General features: G+C 44.1%; 1 protein-coding gene and 2 long non-coding RNA genes across 4 annotated transcripts in view; 2 read left to right on the plus strand and 1 right to left on the minus strand.

Annotated features, from left to right (window-relative positions):
* Window positions 1–3,146, plus strand: part of LOC147004844 (uncharacterized) — a 233,769-nt gene extending 230,623 nt beyond the window's left edge. Inside the window, exon 3 of the long non-coding RNA XR_015047194.1 lies at window positions 2,427–3,146. This is a non-coding gene — a long non-coding RNA (uncharacterized LOC147004844). The remainder of the gene's footprint in view (window positions 1–2,426) is intronic.
* On the minus strand, window positions 32–9,920 carry LOC110286724 (uncharacterized). Its single transcript, XR_015047193.1, has 4 exons — window positions 8,934–9,920; window positions 2,490–2,596; window positions 2,133–2,247; window positions 32–839 (listed from the first exon to the last, which is right to left on the minus strand). It is a non-coding gene; the product is annotated as an uncharacterized LOC110286724 (long non-coding RNA).
* A 16-nt stretch (window positions 9,921–9,936) lies between these two features.
* The window catches only part of Med14 (mediator complex subunit 14), a 79,134-nt gene continuing 75,720 nt past the window's right edge, over window positions 9,937–13,350 (plus strand). For both annotated transcript variants that reach the window (XM_021152961.3, XM_029473516.2), the window contains exon 1: window positions 9,937–10,452. In XM_021152961.3, the coding sequence (XP_021008620.1) occupies window positions 10,220–10,452 (233 nt within the window). In that variant the 5' untranslated portion in view covers window positions 9,937–10,219. The remainder of the gene's footprint in view (window positions 10,453–13,350) is intronic.

Below are 13,350 nucleotides of genomic sequence, written 5' to 3' on the forward strand. Positions count from 1 at the left end.
TCTTTTGACAATATTCAGAGGAAATAATTTATTTAGCCTTCATAAATAGCAAAACAAATTTCAAGTTTACAAGACAAGTATGGGGTTTATATGTGTAATCTCAGGACTTGGAGAGCAGAAGCAGAAGTAATACAAATGCAAGACCAGCCTGGGTCACACAATTAAAAGTTCAGTTCCACCTGGACCACAGAGTGAGAACCATCTCAAATCCCAACCCCCACCAAAGCAACTATAAAACTCAGGTTATAATTTCTATTTTCTTCTGGAATATGCTTCTCTCTAAACTTTATTTAGTTTGGAATTTGGAGTTTCTCTTTTGATTCATTCCATCTTCTTTAAAACCTGTAGAAAACCAAGAGCTTGGGCATGGTGGTTTTAATTGGGAGTGCCAGACTCAAGAGTTCACATATATTCCTTGTAGAGCTCAGGGAATCCCACAGCTGCACTGGGCAGTGCAGACCTGACCTGAGCCCTTTGTCCTCAGCCTTGCTTTGAGCCTAGCACAAAAGTGACTCATTTCAACGTTACTGGCTTCCCAACATTCTCCTAAATTTCACAGTCATCCTTTCCTTCCCTTCATCTGGCAGCCTAAGGCATTATTTCCTTCCCATCATGCTGTCTGCATTCTGTATACCATGTGTGAGCTATGGAGGCCAGAAGAGGTTGTTGTATGCCCTGGAACTGAAGTGACAGACAGTTGTGAGCCCCCTCACAACTGTGGGTGCTGTGGACTACACTTCAGTCTTCTGTAAGAGCAGCCAAGAGCTCTTAGCTGCCGAGCAGTTTCTTCGGAGCTGCTCCCATAGGCTTTACACGGACAGGTATCATTTCAACAGGCACTTTAGAAAAACAAGTTTTCACTCAGCCTGGGAGCAGCAGTCACCCAAAGGTGCTGGCTCTTTTTAGCTGTAGTGATCCCTTGGGAGAGAGGTCATTTTCTGTTACTAATCAGTTGGCTTTATCTGTGTATCAGTCCAGCTTAATGAATGGCTGGTCAAATTTGTACTGTCTCACTCTGAGCTGATTTACTCTCTTAGTCCCTTTTGGCCAAGAGCCATGTAATTTATCCCCCAGACCATTATTTTGCGAAATCCAGAACTGTCCTACTGAAATCCAGTCAATGGAAGGCCATGCAGACAGCTGGCCTGGAGTCAAGCTTTTGTGTTCTTTTCCTTGTAAGAGAAACTGTTAATTTATGTAACTGACTGAACAGTAGCATTTGTGAGTTAAGATAACACATTTGAACACTGCAACATAGACAAATGTAACATGTTTGTTACAGAGTAAGCTTTGTAGTGAACTCTGAGATGGAGTCAAGTGAATCTAAACTAAACTCAAACAGGCTGTCTTCTTCTCTAATCTATTTTTGGCCGGGGGGGGGGGGGGGGGGGGGGGGCTATAAAGTCTTTTTTTTTTTTTTTTTTGGAGACAGCGTTTCTCTGTTGTAGCCTGGCTGTCCTGGCACTCACTTTGTAGACCAGGCTGGCCTCGAACTCAGAAATCCACTTGCCTCTGCTTTCCAAGTGCTGGGATTAAAGGCGTGCACCACCTGGACAACCTAGTTTTCTAAGAAGTCCTTATTCCCTATAGAGTACTTGTTGATAAGTACAATCACCCAGGAAGCTAATTGGTAAGCTGGCTGGCCTATCATAAATGCCTATACTTAAGGAAGTTGGATAGATGGTAAATACCCTGTCCCGAGACAGGGTTTCTCTGTGTAGCCCTGGCTGTTCTGGAACTCACTGTATAGACCAGGCTGGCCTCCAACTCACAGATATACCTGCCTTTGTCTTTTAAGTGCTAGGATTAAAAGTGCATTCCAACAGCACTGGGCTAAGTTGCTTCTCTACATTTGAGACAAATCACAAACGGCAGTCAGGCGTATTGTTAGACCTAAGAAGCAACTAAAGCTGCAAAGCACAATATTAAAACTATGGCCATACATATTATCATAGTTGTTTTACAGTGTCTCACTGTGCAGCCCTGGCTGGCCTAGAATTCACTAGGTAGACCAAGCTATCTTAGAACTTACAAAGATCTGATTGCTTCTTCCTCCCCAGTGCTGGGCTTAAAGGAATGTACCATTGATTGCCTGGCTACAGTTTTGAAGATCTCAACAATTTAATCCTCACCTGGCAAAATGGAGAAATGTCTCCTGTTGTGAGTAGATGAAATCTGGCCACATCAGGCTGGGACCCAGTCATCCTGTGCTCTATGGACATCATGTAACCTTTGAGATACCTGGGTCTAAGGAGCAACAACCTGGAATATTAATCTGTTAGGTAACAGCACCAGGCAATGACCTTCTCATTATATCTAGCAAGATGTCTTCCTATAATTTTCCCCCAGAGGACGAAGTGTCTGCTTTTCAATTGTGAAGAGGTTTCTTGTCCTCAGCACCACTGACCAAAACATCTCTGTTGTAGGAGGACTGTCCTGTGCACTATAGGAGCTTCCCAGTGCCACTTGCTTCTACCACACCCCCATACCTGACAATGAAAAATGCTTCCAGAGGTTGCCAACTGGTTCTCAGAGAGCAGAGGAGATGCTACCAATGGCACTGCTTCAGAGGCGGTGCTGAAGAGTCTCCTTGGGCCTGTGAATAAGAGCACACGTGATTTGGGCAGTGAAGAGTTGAGCAAAATGTAATCTCTTTTCTTTTTGTTTTTAAACTGAGATAAGGTCTTACTATGTAAGCCTGGTTGGTCTGGAACTGTATTTAGAGCAGGGTGGTCTCTAACTTGCAGAGAGCTACCTGTTCTGGGATTAAATGTGTGTATGTACCATCGTGCCTTAATTTCTTGAGACAAGGTCTTATTTTATTTTCCTGAGACAAGGTTCAGTCTAGCTTTAAACATACAGATACTTGAAGATGACTTACAACTTTGCATCCTCCCATCTCCATTTCCCAAGTATTGAGATTACAGGTATCTACTACCATGCCCAACGGATAGGGATTGAAGATGGGTTTTGTGCATGTTAGGCACAAACTGAGCTCCATGCCCAGACTAAGATGAGGTATCTTCAAAAATATTTAGCTGCAGTTATAGACAAGTATCACCATTATTGGAAAGAAAAGTCAACATTTTTCAAGTGGAAAAATATTAGCAAGATTTTTTTGCTGTAATAGTTATGTTTTTTTTTTATTTTTTATTTTTTAAGTTTTGCTGATGCTCAGAACAGATATAGAATGGACAGACACATTTATAAGAACAGTTGGGGGCAGCTAAATAAAATCAGAAAGGAAGTCCCAGGCTTTGATTCCAGTTTCTAGTTCATCTTTACAGTTTGGACCGATTCATGCTAGAGGTGGGAAGGGCAGGCACACACATGATAAAGGTCAAAAGAGAATCTTTCAACTTTCCCTACCAGTGCTGGTTTTACAAACTTGTGAATTTGCTGAGTGTGGTAGCACACACCTTCAGTCTCAACACTCAGAAGGCTGAGACAGGAAGATCTCTGTAAGCTGGAGGCAGCCTCGTTGACTTAATGAGTTTTAGGTCTTAACAACAGTGAAACAAAGTAACAAAGAAAAAAATCAGGAAGAAGCTAGTCATTGTCTCTAGGCCTTGATGATGTGACAGAGCAACTCTGGTCGGCACCAGCCGAAGCGAAGCAAGTGGAATTCTCTCCTGGGGTAAAACACAATTTATTCACAAGGACGGAAAAGGTACTGGGGAGTAGGAACACAACATGTCACAACAGTGGGGCACTGGCAAGCTTCCGGGCTTTTTTCCCTTTAAAAAATGTGACTTTCCTTTGTTGCTGCTTCCTCCCACCCCCACCCCTGCCCGCATGTGCCAAAAAAAGTGCATTGGATGCCCTAGAGCTGAAGTTACAGGCAGCTGTGAGCCACTACACGCACACATGCTGGGAATTGAACTCTTGTCCTTTAGAAAAGCAGCAAGCCCTCTTTCTAACTATTGAGTCATCTCTCTTGCCTCCAGCCCTTCTTGATTTCTATCTTAGAGTATTATAGCATTGCTGTTCATTGACAAAGTTACAGAAGAAAGGAAGCAACTTTGTTGACAACTACTGTAGCAATGCATGTGTAATTAGGAACACATTTCCTTTCACCTGAAGGTCCGTCCAGATTCTCTGACAAGTATTCAAGCGATTTAATTTACATACAAATGACCTAGGAAGACTAAACTTCTTTGATTGGCTAGCATCCCACAGTTTTCTCCTAGCCCCTCCCCACTAAACCTCCAGCACAAAGAATCCTTACAATAGTTTTGAGTTCAAAGATGAAAAGGCTGAAGCAAATCAAACTAGTATTTATATTTACCTAACCTAGTATGTCTTTCTATTGATTTGTTTGTTTAATTGTGGTTTTCTGAGACAGAGTTTCTCTATGTAGCTTTGGCTGTTCTGGAACTCGATCTGTACACCAGGCTGGCCTAAAACTCAAAGATCCAACTGCCTCTCTCTCTGTGTAATCCCTGGAGGCTGAGGCAGGGGGATCATTATGAGTTCAAGGCCATCTGAGTGGAGATGCAGGATATTGGGTAAAGGAAGACATTGGTTGCTACTGTCTTAGGGTTTTACTGCTGTGAACAGACACCATGACCAAGGCAACTCTATAAAGGCAAACATTTAATTGGGGCTGGCTTACAGTTTCAGAGGTTTAGTCTGTTATCATCATGGTGGGAAACATGGCAGCATGCAAGCAGACATGGTGCTGGAGAAGGAGCTGAGAGTTCTACATCTTGATCCACAGGCCCCAAAAGGAGACTGTGTGCCACACTTGAGCACAGGAGACCTCAAAGGCAATCCTCACAGTGTCACACTTCCTCAAACAAGGTCTCAAACAGTGCCACTTCCTATGGCCAAGTATTCAAACACATGAATCTATGGAGCCATATCTATTTAAACCACTATACTGGCTTAGGATAAAAAGCCTATGCGGCCTTGGAGACAGCAATAACCTAGGTACCTAAGAAAGGCATATTTCAGTTCCTAGCAGGTGTAAAGAGTAAGGTTGTGTGTGTGCAGCACTTAAAATGTTTTGTTTCCTAGATCCAGGAACTGTAGTATCACAAAACACCTTGTTTATCTGTGTCTGGTAGCACTTGACATTAGCAATGGGACCCTGTCCTCATGCTCTCCCATGAAAGCAAAGTTTGCAGTGGCATGGCTAGATCCTAACTACTTTGTGATCCGGTGGAAGGCAGGATAGCACAGCCTTTCAGCTGGGCTAATCTCCAGGGGACCATGACAAAAGCAGGAGATTGAGCAGGTGCTTCTCGCCTGAACTACTTCCTCATCTGTGCACCAAGACAGCCTCATTTCATTGTGATTGGGAAGAATTAAGGCCTGGAATTGCTGGGGATGTAGCTCAGGTGGTGGAGTGCTTGCCTAGCAACTACAAAGCCCTGGATCCCATCCACAGCAATTCAGAAAAAGAAACAACTTGGTATGCTGGTGCAGGCCTGGACTGGGAAGTAGGAGAATGATCACATAGACTTGAAGGTCATGCACTCTACTCAACATATGGAGTTTGAGCCCAGCCTGAGCTATAGGAAAACCTATCTCAAAACAAACAAAATAAAACGCAAACCAAACCAAAAGTGAAACTAAAACCACCAAAACAAAGGAAACAATATTTGGAGCCCCCCCCCCCCCCCCCCAGCACTGGGTCTCTCACCTGTGGCTCAACTCATTTTGCATAGCGGCTCTGAGACTCTGCCTATTTGTGAGACTTGAGGGCACTGGAACTTGGCCATCAGCTAAGATGCTGATGATGGCTCTGCTGTTTACTGTGCCTCTTCTTGAAGAGAGACCCTGTAATCTTTCGGGAGCTTCCCGAGTCTTGTAAATTTCATGTGTTCCTTGTACATCCTTAGCTTTCCGAGTCTTTTACCTCTTTCCAGAATTGAATGTTTCAATTCAGAGGAAATAAATTGAAACAGAACCACAGGTGGGCTGCTCATTAACAAAGAAATGAGGCAAGGGAAAAATTCATTCCCTAAGGAAGAATAATTAGACTTTTTTTTTGAAACAGGGTTTCTTTGTTTAGACCAGGCTGACCTCTAACTCAGAGCTCTGCCTGCCTCTGCCTTCTGAATGAATACTGGGATTAAAAGCCTGCACACCTGGCTAATAATTAGATTCTAAATGGGGACTTCCTTTCCTTCAAAAGTGCCTGTCTTTTTCTTCTTTTTTGTTTGCTCATTAGCAACCATTCATTTATAGGATATTTTCGTATAGCTAGAAAAAAAATTAATGTTCTAAGCCTAGGAATTTTTGAGATAAGACCTCACTGTGTATCCCTAACTAGCCTAGAAATCCCTATGTAGACCAGGATGGCCCTGAACTCACAGAGCTCTGCTTATCTACACATCTCACCCTGATAGTTTCCTTCTATCCACATATTGGCAAGACTCTCTAGGTAGAACCTTACTACCTAGTAAAATACAAAAGGGTAAGGTTTGTGGCTGTTTATACAAGAAAACACAATTGCAATCTTTTTTTCTTTTTTTTTTTTTTTTGAGACAGGGTTTCTCTGTATAGCCCTGGCTGTCCTGGAACTCACTCTGTAGACCAAGCTGGCCTCGAACTCAGAAATCCACCTGCCTCTGCCTCCCAAATGCTGGGATTAAAGGCATGCGCCACCACTGCCCGGCCACAATTGCAATCTTATTAACATCATACAGAACTGTATAGTATCAGAGAAGACTCTACGCATCGTCTTATACAATACGCCTGCCTCTGCCTCCCGAGTGCTGGGATTAAAGGCGTGCGCCACCACTGCCCGGCATGATCCAGATCTTGAGGCTAGAAGACACAGGCTTCTGACCCAGATCTTGACATGGGACAACACACACCTTTGATCCAGAATTTAAGGCATAGTAGCCATGAAAAATTTAGGCTCAGGCAAGGTAGTATACGCCTTTAATCCTAGGAGACTGAGGTAAGCAGATCTCTGAGTTCAAGGCCTGCCTGAGACCGCAAGTTTCAAAACCGGGTGTGGTAGTACACACCTTAAATCTGGGTCACACCTTCTGCTGGAGGCCTATGTAAGGACAATGGAGGAAGGCTCTCTCTCCCTCCTTTGCCTGCTTGACCTTACTTGCCAGCACATCGCTGTTGGAACCTACTTTTTCAGGATTCCAGCTTACAGAGAAGGCCAGCTGAAATACCTAGCCTCATGGGAATGAGCAACTACTAGATTCTTGAACGTCCCATTCACAGTTGCCCATTGTTGGGTTAGTTGTACTGCAGACTATTAGTTACTACAATAAATTCCCTTAGTACATAGAGACATTCTGTAAGTTCTGACTCTAGAGAACCCTGACTAATACAGTCTTCTAGAATGGACATGAACAAAAAGTATACAAATGATGAAGATGGTGAGCAAAAAGAACCCTTGTATAATGTTGGTGAGAATTCAAAATCCCCACAGGCACTTTGGAAAACAGCATGAAGGACCTAAAATCACTAAAGAGATTACTAAATGAGTCAGTAATTAAATTTTCTGGGTATAGTTTAAAAGGAAATGAAATTACTATGCCACATAGATATCTGCACAACTCTCACTTTGTTTTTTGTTTTTTTTTTATTTTTGAGACAGGGTAGCTTTAGCTGTCCTGGAGCTCAGTCTGTAGACCAGGCTGGCTTTGAACTCGAGAGATCTGCCTGCCTCTGCCTCCTGAGTGCTGGGATTAAAGGTGTGTACCATCACCACCATGCTAATGCTTTTTATTTTTGAGGCAGGTTCTCATATACTCTACACTGGCTTTGAACTCATTAGGGCATTGAGAGCATCTTTAGCTCCTGGTCTTCCTTCCTCTAATTCCAAAATGTTTCAATTACAGCACTACACTGGACAAATACAGCATCATCCATAATAACCAAGATACAGAAATAACCTGTGTTTATCATGGAGAGAAATCAAATGGATAGAAAAGATGTAGCTGAGTGGCAGTGAATGATAGGCATAGCTCTATCGAGGTCCTGTGGTTTATCTTCAACACACCTACAAAAAATGTGTGTGTCTCATCATGCACAGTGTCCTAGCATTCAGGAGTGAGGCAGGGGGGATTTAGCTTACAGTCAGTCTGAGTTATACTGTGAGACTGTAGACATGTGTATTATATATCATACACAATGAAATGTCACCTGCAACAACATGGATGGATCAAGAGGACATTACATATTGTCAAATAAGACAGGCACACAAAGCCAGTATCTCTTCTCACTTCAAGTGGAATCTTAACAAGTCCAATTCACTAAAGCAACAGTAAATAATTTTTATCAGATGCTGAGGGCAGAGAAAAGGGAAATGTTGCTCAAAAGATACAATGTTTCAGTTAGGCAGCAATATGTTATATAGCGATGTTAGTTAATATCCCGGATATAGAATAACATCTCCTACAGATAAGAGTGAATTTTAGTTGGACATGGGGTGCACACCAATAATCCCAAATACTTAGGAGACTGAGGGAGGGGATCACAAGTTATCAGTCTAATTTACATAGCAAGTCCCAGGTGAGCCTATGTCATTTAAGGAGAATCCAACTCAATAAAAAATAGCTGGGGATATAAAGGCAGAATGTTTGCCTACTATAGGCAAGGATTTGGTTGGGTTCAATCCTTAGTCCTGCAAAAGGCAGTGTTGTGGCAGGAGGTGGTGGTATATTCTAGCTGTCACCACAAAGAATAAAGTATGAGAGGTGATCAAAGTCAATGAGTCCGATTTGTTCATTTGGGAGTGTATTCATGCACTGTATCCCATAAACATATGCAATTTAACACTGTACCCCATAAATAAATGATTTATCAATCTGAAAATTGGATGAGGTAGTGGAGGAGCTTGTGATCCCAATTACTTTGAGCTCAAGAGCTAAAAATGCCAGCCCCGACAACACAGTGAGACCAAGAATCAAGAGCACTGCAATTGTACAAGTGGAGAACAAAGAGAATTGTCTAACCTTACGATCAGCATGAGCATCTGTTACACCTGCGAGAGATGAAGCTGCAAAACGATGTTTAGGTAGGGTCACAAAAATAGACGCTTTTAACAGTTATTTTTTCCGTGAGTTGTGCGTGAGAATCGCTAGGTTACTAAACAAAAAACAAAAATAAACGCACACAAAAAAACTTTCGAAGCCCAGACATCACGAAAGACCAATTGCTTCCGAATCTATGGAGATGGAGGGAACCCACAGACATTTTTAAAGGCTTGCAGTTAGTTTCAAACGGAAGCCAAGATTAGAAAACAGACAAAACATGTGGATTTTGGGAGAAAGAGGCAGTAGTTGTAAAGATGAAAACCCAGGCAGGATAGGGCGGCTACTGCAAGGGCAGGGACAAAAGCCAAGAGTGCCAGCGAAGGATTTAAGGACTACATGTGTCTCAATGATGGGCTTTGGGTGACAGCAAAGGCGCGGCACGCAGGAGACTGCATTCAAATGACGTTATTGTGCCGTTGCTCCTGTCCCACAATTGACAAAAAAAGAAAAAAAAAAGGAAAAAAAGAGACTGTAACGTTTTCTCCCACGCGTCGCGCCAGGGTCGCCTATGGGCGGAGCGTGCGTTGGACAGTCACAGCGCGCGGTCGCCGCAGGCCGCCTTTTTGGGGCCCCGAGAGGAGAGACGGGTGGCTTCTCCGCCAACCCTCCTCCGTTCACCGTCCCGCTACGGTCGCCTAGGCGGGGAAAAAGAGCGCTTAGGGACCACTGACGTTACTGTGACGCGGCCGCTGAACTGGCGGCGCGGCTTCCGGCGCCTTGCGCCCACCCCCCTTTCCGCTTTCCCGCCCACGCACCTCCTAGCTCCGCCCCTCTCCCACGCACCCCCTCCTCCTGTCCCCCAGAACAGCACAGCGCGGGGAACGGTCGCAGGTTGCCTTTGGAAAGGGCCTCCCGCGGGTTCCCCTTCCGTTCTGCCTGGCGACTTCCGCTCTCGGCCCAGCAACATGGACGCTGCAACCCGCCGGCCGGGCGGCCGCTGAGCAGTCGCGGAAGCTTCCCCACTTGAGTGGCGGCCGGCCCGCCTCTCTGCCCTCCCGCCCCACGCTCGCCTCCCTGCGGCCGGCCGGCCCGGCCCTACATGGGGGCGGGCCTCCGCAGCTTGGGCTCGGCTTCCTGTTCAGAGGCGGCCTGGCGCTAGGCGGCGGCCACTCTGCCCGCGCCCGCCTCGGTGCGGTCACCGAGCCCGGGAGGAGGCTCCAGGGCCGCATCTCAGGCGGTTGCCCCGAGCCGGGCTGTACGCCGCCATGGCCCCAGTGCAGCTGGACAACCACCAGCTGATCCCTCCTGGCGGCGGCGGTGGCAGCAGCGGCGGCGGAGGCAGCAGCAGTGGCTCCGCGTCTGCCCCGGCTCCCCCGCCGCCCGCAGCCGCTGTGGCGGCGGCAGCTGCGGCGGCAGCTAGCCCCGGCTACCGGCTTAGCACGCTCATCGAATTTCTGCTCCACCGGGCCTACTCGGAGCTTATGGTGTTGACGGACTTGTAAGTGTTGCGAACCCATGCCTGCTTCCCGGCTCCTCACTTGCCCTTCCCGCCTTCAAGAGAGGCTTATGCTTGCCATTTACTGAGCTACGCTGCTGAGCGTAGAATTTGGAAATTCATGGGGTTTAGGTTCTGGGGACAGGGAGGAGGTAACTATTGGGGATCTGGTTGACGATGAAAGCACGGAGACTGGTTAGTTTCGCATGTTAACACTTGCGCTGAAGATTGTCTTTGGGATTTTTGTCTTGAGTTCCCAACAGAAGTGTATTAATTTCTATGTGGAATATTTTCTAAAAACCTAAGTAGAAGAGTAAGCATTGAGGACTACGTAGATTTCGAACTGAACGGGATTTTCAATGAAGGGAAATGTTTTACATCTTTTTTGACAGTGTTTTAAATGAAGGTTGCAATTGTTTCTCTTAGAATGCCGGAGGTAGATTCTGTGTAAAACAATTACATTATAAATTCTGAGTCTTTCTGCAACATTTGAAAGCGTGTTAAGTCTTTATGGATGTAGTGAAAGTAGAATACTTTTTTCTAATGAGCCTCCGGGTTTCAGTCTAGTTACCTATGAAATGCCTTGGGGCGTGATTAGGGTGTTAATACCTTCAGAGTACAAGCAGACTACACGGACGGTTCACTATGTGAATAAAAGGTATTAGGAAATTTTGAAACTCTTTAGCATCTTCTACCTGAGGTCCATACAAGTTTTCACTTTTTACCTATTGTTAGGCTCCCTCAGGTTTCCAGGGAAATACGTTAGTATGCAGACGCGAGGATGTATCTTGCAATACTTTGTTACTGGAGAATTACATTTGTACATGACTAAAAGAATTAGGGCGGGCTTCACTTACTCTTGTAAAACATTCCCTTTCAGTTTTGATGTACAATATTTTATTGACTGAGACAAAGCTTAACCTTATCAAAAGTGGTGGCGGTATTACTATTCTCGGTACTACTGAGACGGGGTCTTCCTGTATAGTCGGGCTGGTCGCTAACCTTCAGTTCTGGCTCAGCCACTTTAGTGTTGGGATTACAAGTATGAGCCACTACACCTGGCTGAGATTTTTTTTTAACACACGCTTTCCGCATCTAGTAAGAGCTAGGATTACAGGTGTGTACGTCCCTCCCTCCCTACGGCTTCTGACTGAGTGACCTGTCAAGCTTAGTTCTTGTAGTAATGTACATATATTGCATGTGTTCATAAGAATTCAAGACAGTTTAATATATGTCCTGTGCATAGCTGTGGTAAAAAGACTGATCATGGATCATGTGATTGGTTTTCTGTAAAGAATTTGTAGAAATGTATTGAATTGTGTTCTATTTTTAATTTTAGGATTTAGTTTATGGAGAGGGATCTGTTTTATTGATATAGAATAATATATGTTTAGTTCCCCCCTCCACCATTTGTATGACTCCTAAACATATCTCAAGTACAGACCTCAGCTGAATTCCACATTCTGTGTCCAGCTCCTTACAACTCAATATCTAACCCAGAAGCTGTGCTCAGTGAAATATAAGATTTGTGGAAGGTAAAGCAAGAGGATCACAAGCTTTAAGGCCAGACTCTGAAGTACAAAGTGAAACTCTATTTTCAAAAAAGATTCCATAGCCAAACATGGTGGTGCATGGCTTTAATCCCTGCAGAGGCCCCACGTGCATGCCAGTTTTATGTTTGAGGCTAGCCTGGTCTATATATAGCCACTTCTAGGACATTGAGGGCTACATAGTAAGACCCTGTCTCAGACTAACCCCCCCCCCTTCTAGAAAAAAAAACCACAGGAAAAAAAAGTGTTTAGAATCACTTCTCTATGAGAGAGACCATAAAATTTGTGGCTAAACCAGGATACCTTTGAACATGGGGAAAATGTTATAAATATAGTAGTGTATATCTGTAGCCCTAGCACTTCAGAGGTCAAGGCAGGAGCATCAGAAATTAAAGAACAGCCTGTAGGCAACATTGGAAGTTTGATGTCAGCTTGGGCTGCCTGGCATTATGTTTCAGTAGTAATAATAATAATACACATTAGTTAGGGAATGTAGCCTAGTGGTAGAGCACTTGTTAGGTCCTGGCTCCCCCTCTCCAGTGCTACACAATTTTTTTTTTTTAAAGATAGAACAGCAAGCCTACACTGGGACTATGCTGTACCAACCAGGACATCTTTAAGGCCTTGGGAATTTTGCCTTACCTACTTTACTTCTTTAATTCATATGCTAATAGTCTCATTCTGTTCCGTCAACCTTCTTGCTGTTTCTCATAGTTCTTCACACAATTAACAATTGGATAATAATGCCTTTTGTTCTTTTTCCAGAAATATATGTGGTTTTCCTTCTCTTTTCCTTTAGGTCTTAGCTCACATGTAACATAGATCAAAGACTTTCTCCAAGTGCCCACATAATAGTATTTGCACCCATCCTCTTTTGTTTTCTTTTTTTCCTACAATGCTTATTCCTTGAGACATCATTAACATATTGTGCCTTCTCCTTGGAATAGGAAATCCAGGAGAACAAGGATTTTGATTTGTTTTGCTTTTCCACATGACAAGACCAATGCCTGGCATGTACTTGGGGGCATTTATTTAGTACACGAATGAACGAATTTTCATATATGTCTCAATTTTTTTTTATTTTTGGTTTTTCGAGACAGGGTTTCTCTGTATAGCCCTGGCTGTCCTGGAACTCACTCTGTAGAGCAGGCTGGCCTCAGAAATCCACCTGCCTCTGCCTTCCGAGTGTTGGGATTAAAGGCGTCAGCTATGTCTCTTAAACCATTGATGATTATGGGAAAAGCAAGTGCTATTCTTATTCTTGATACTTAGAACAACAACAACAACAAAAAACCCTTTCCAATTAAGTGTCTACTAAGATGACAAGGTTTTGTTTCTGAGACAGTTTTAC

Source organism: Mus caroli, unplaced genomic scaffold (assembly GCF_978045245.1).
Source record: "Mus caroli unplaced genomic scaffold, Mus_caroli_1 scaffold_5, whole genome shotgun sequence".
NCBI classification, from domain to species: domain Eukaryota; kingdom Metazoa; phylum Chordata; class Mammalia; order Rodentia; family Muridae; genus Mus; species Mus caroli.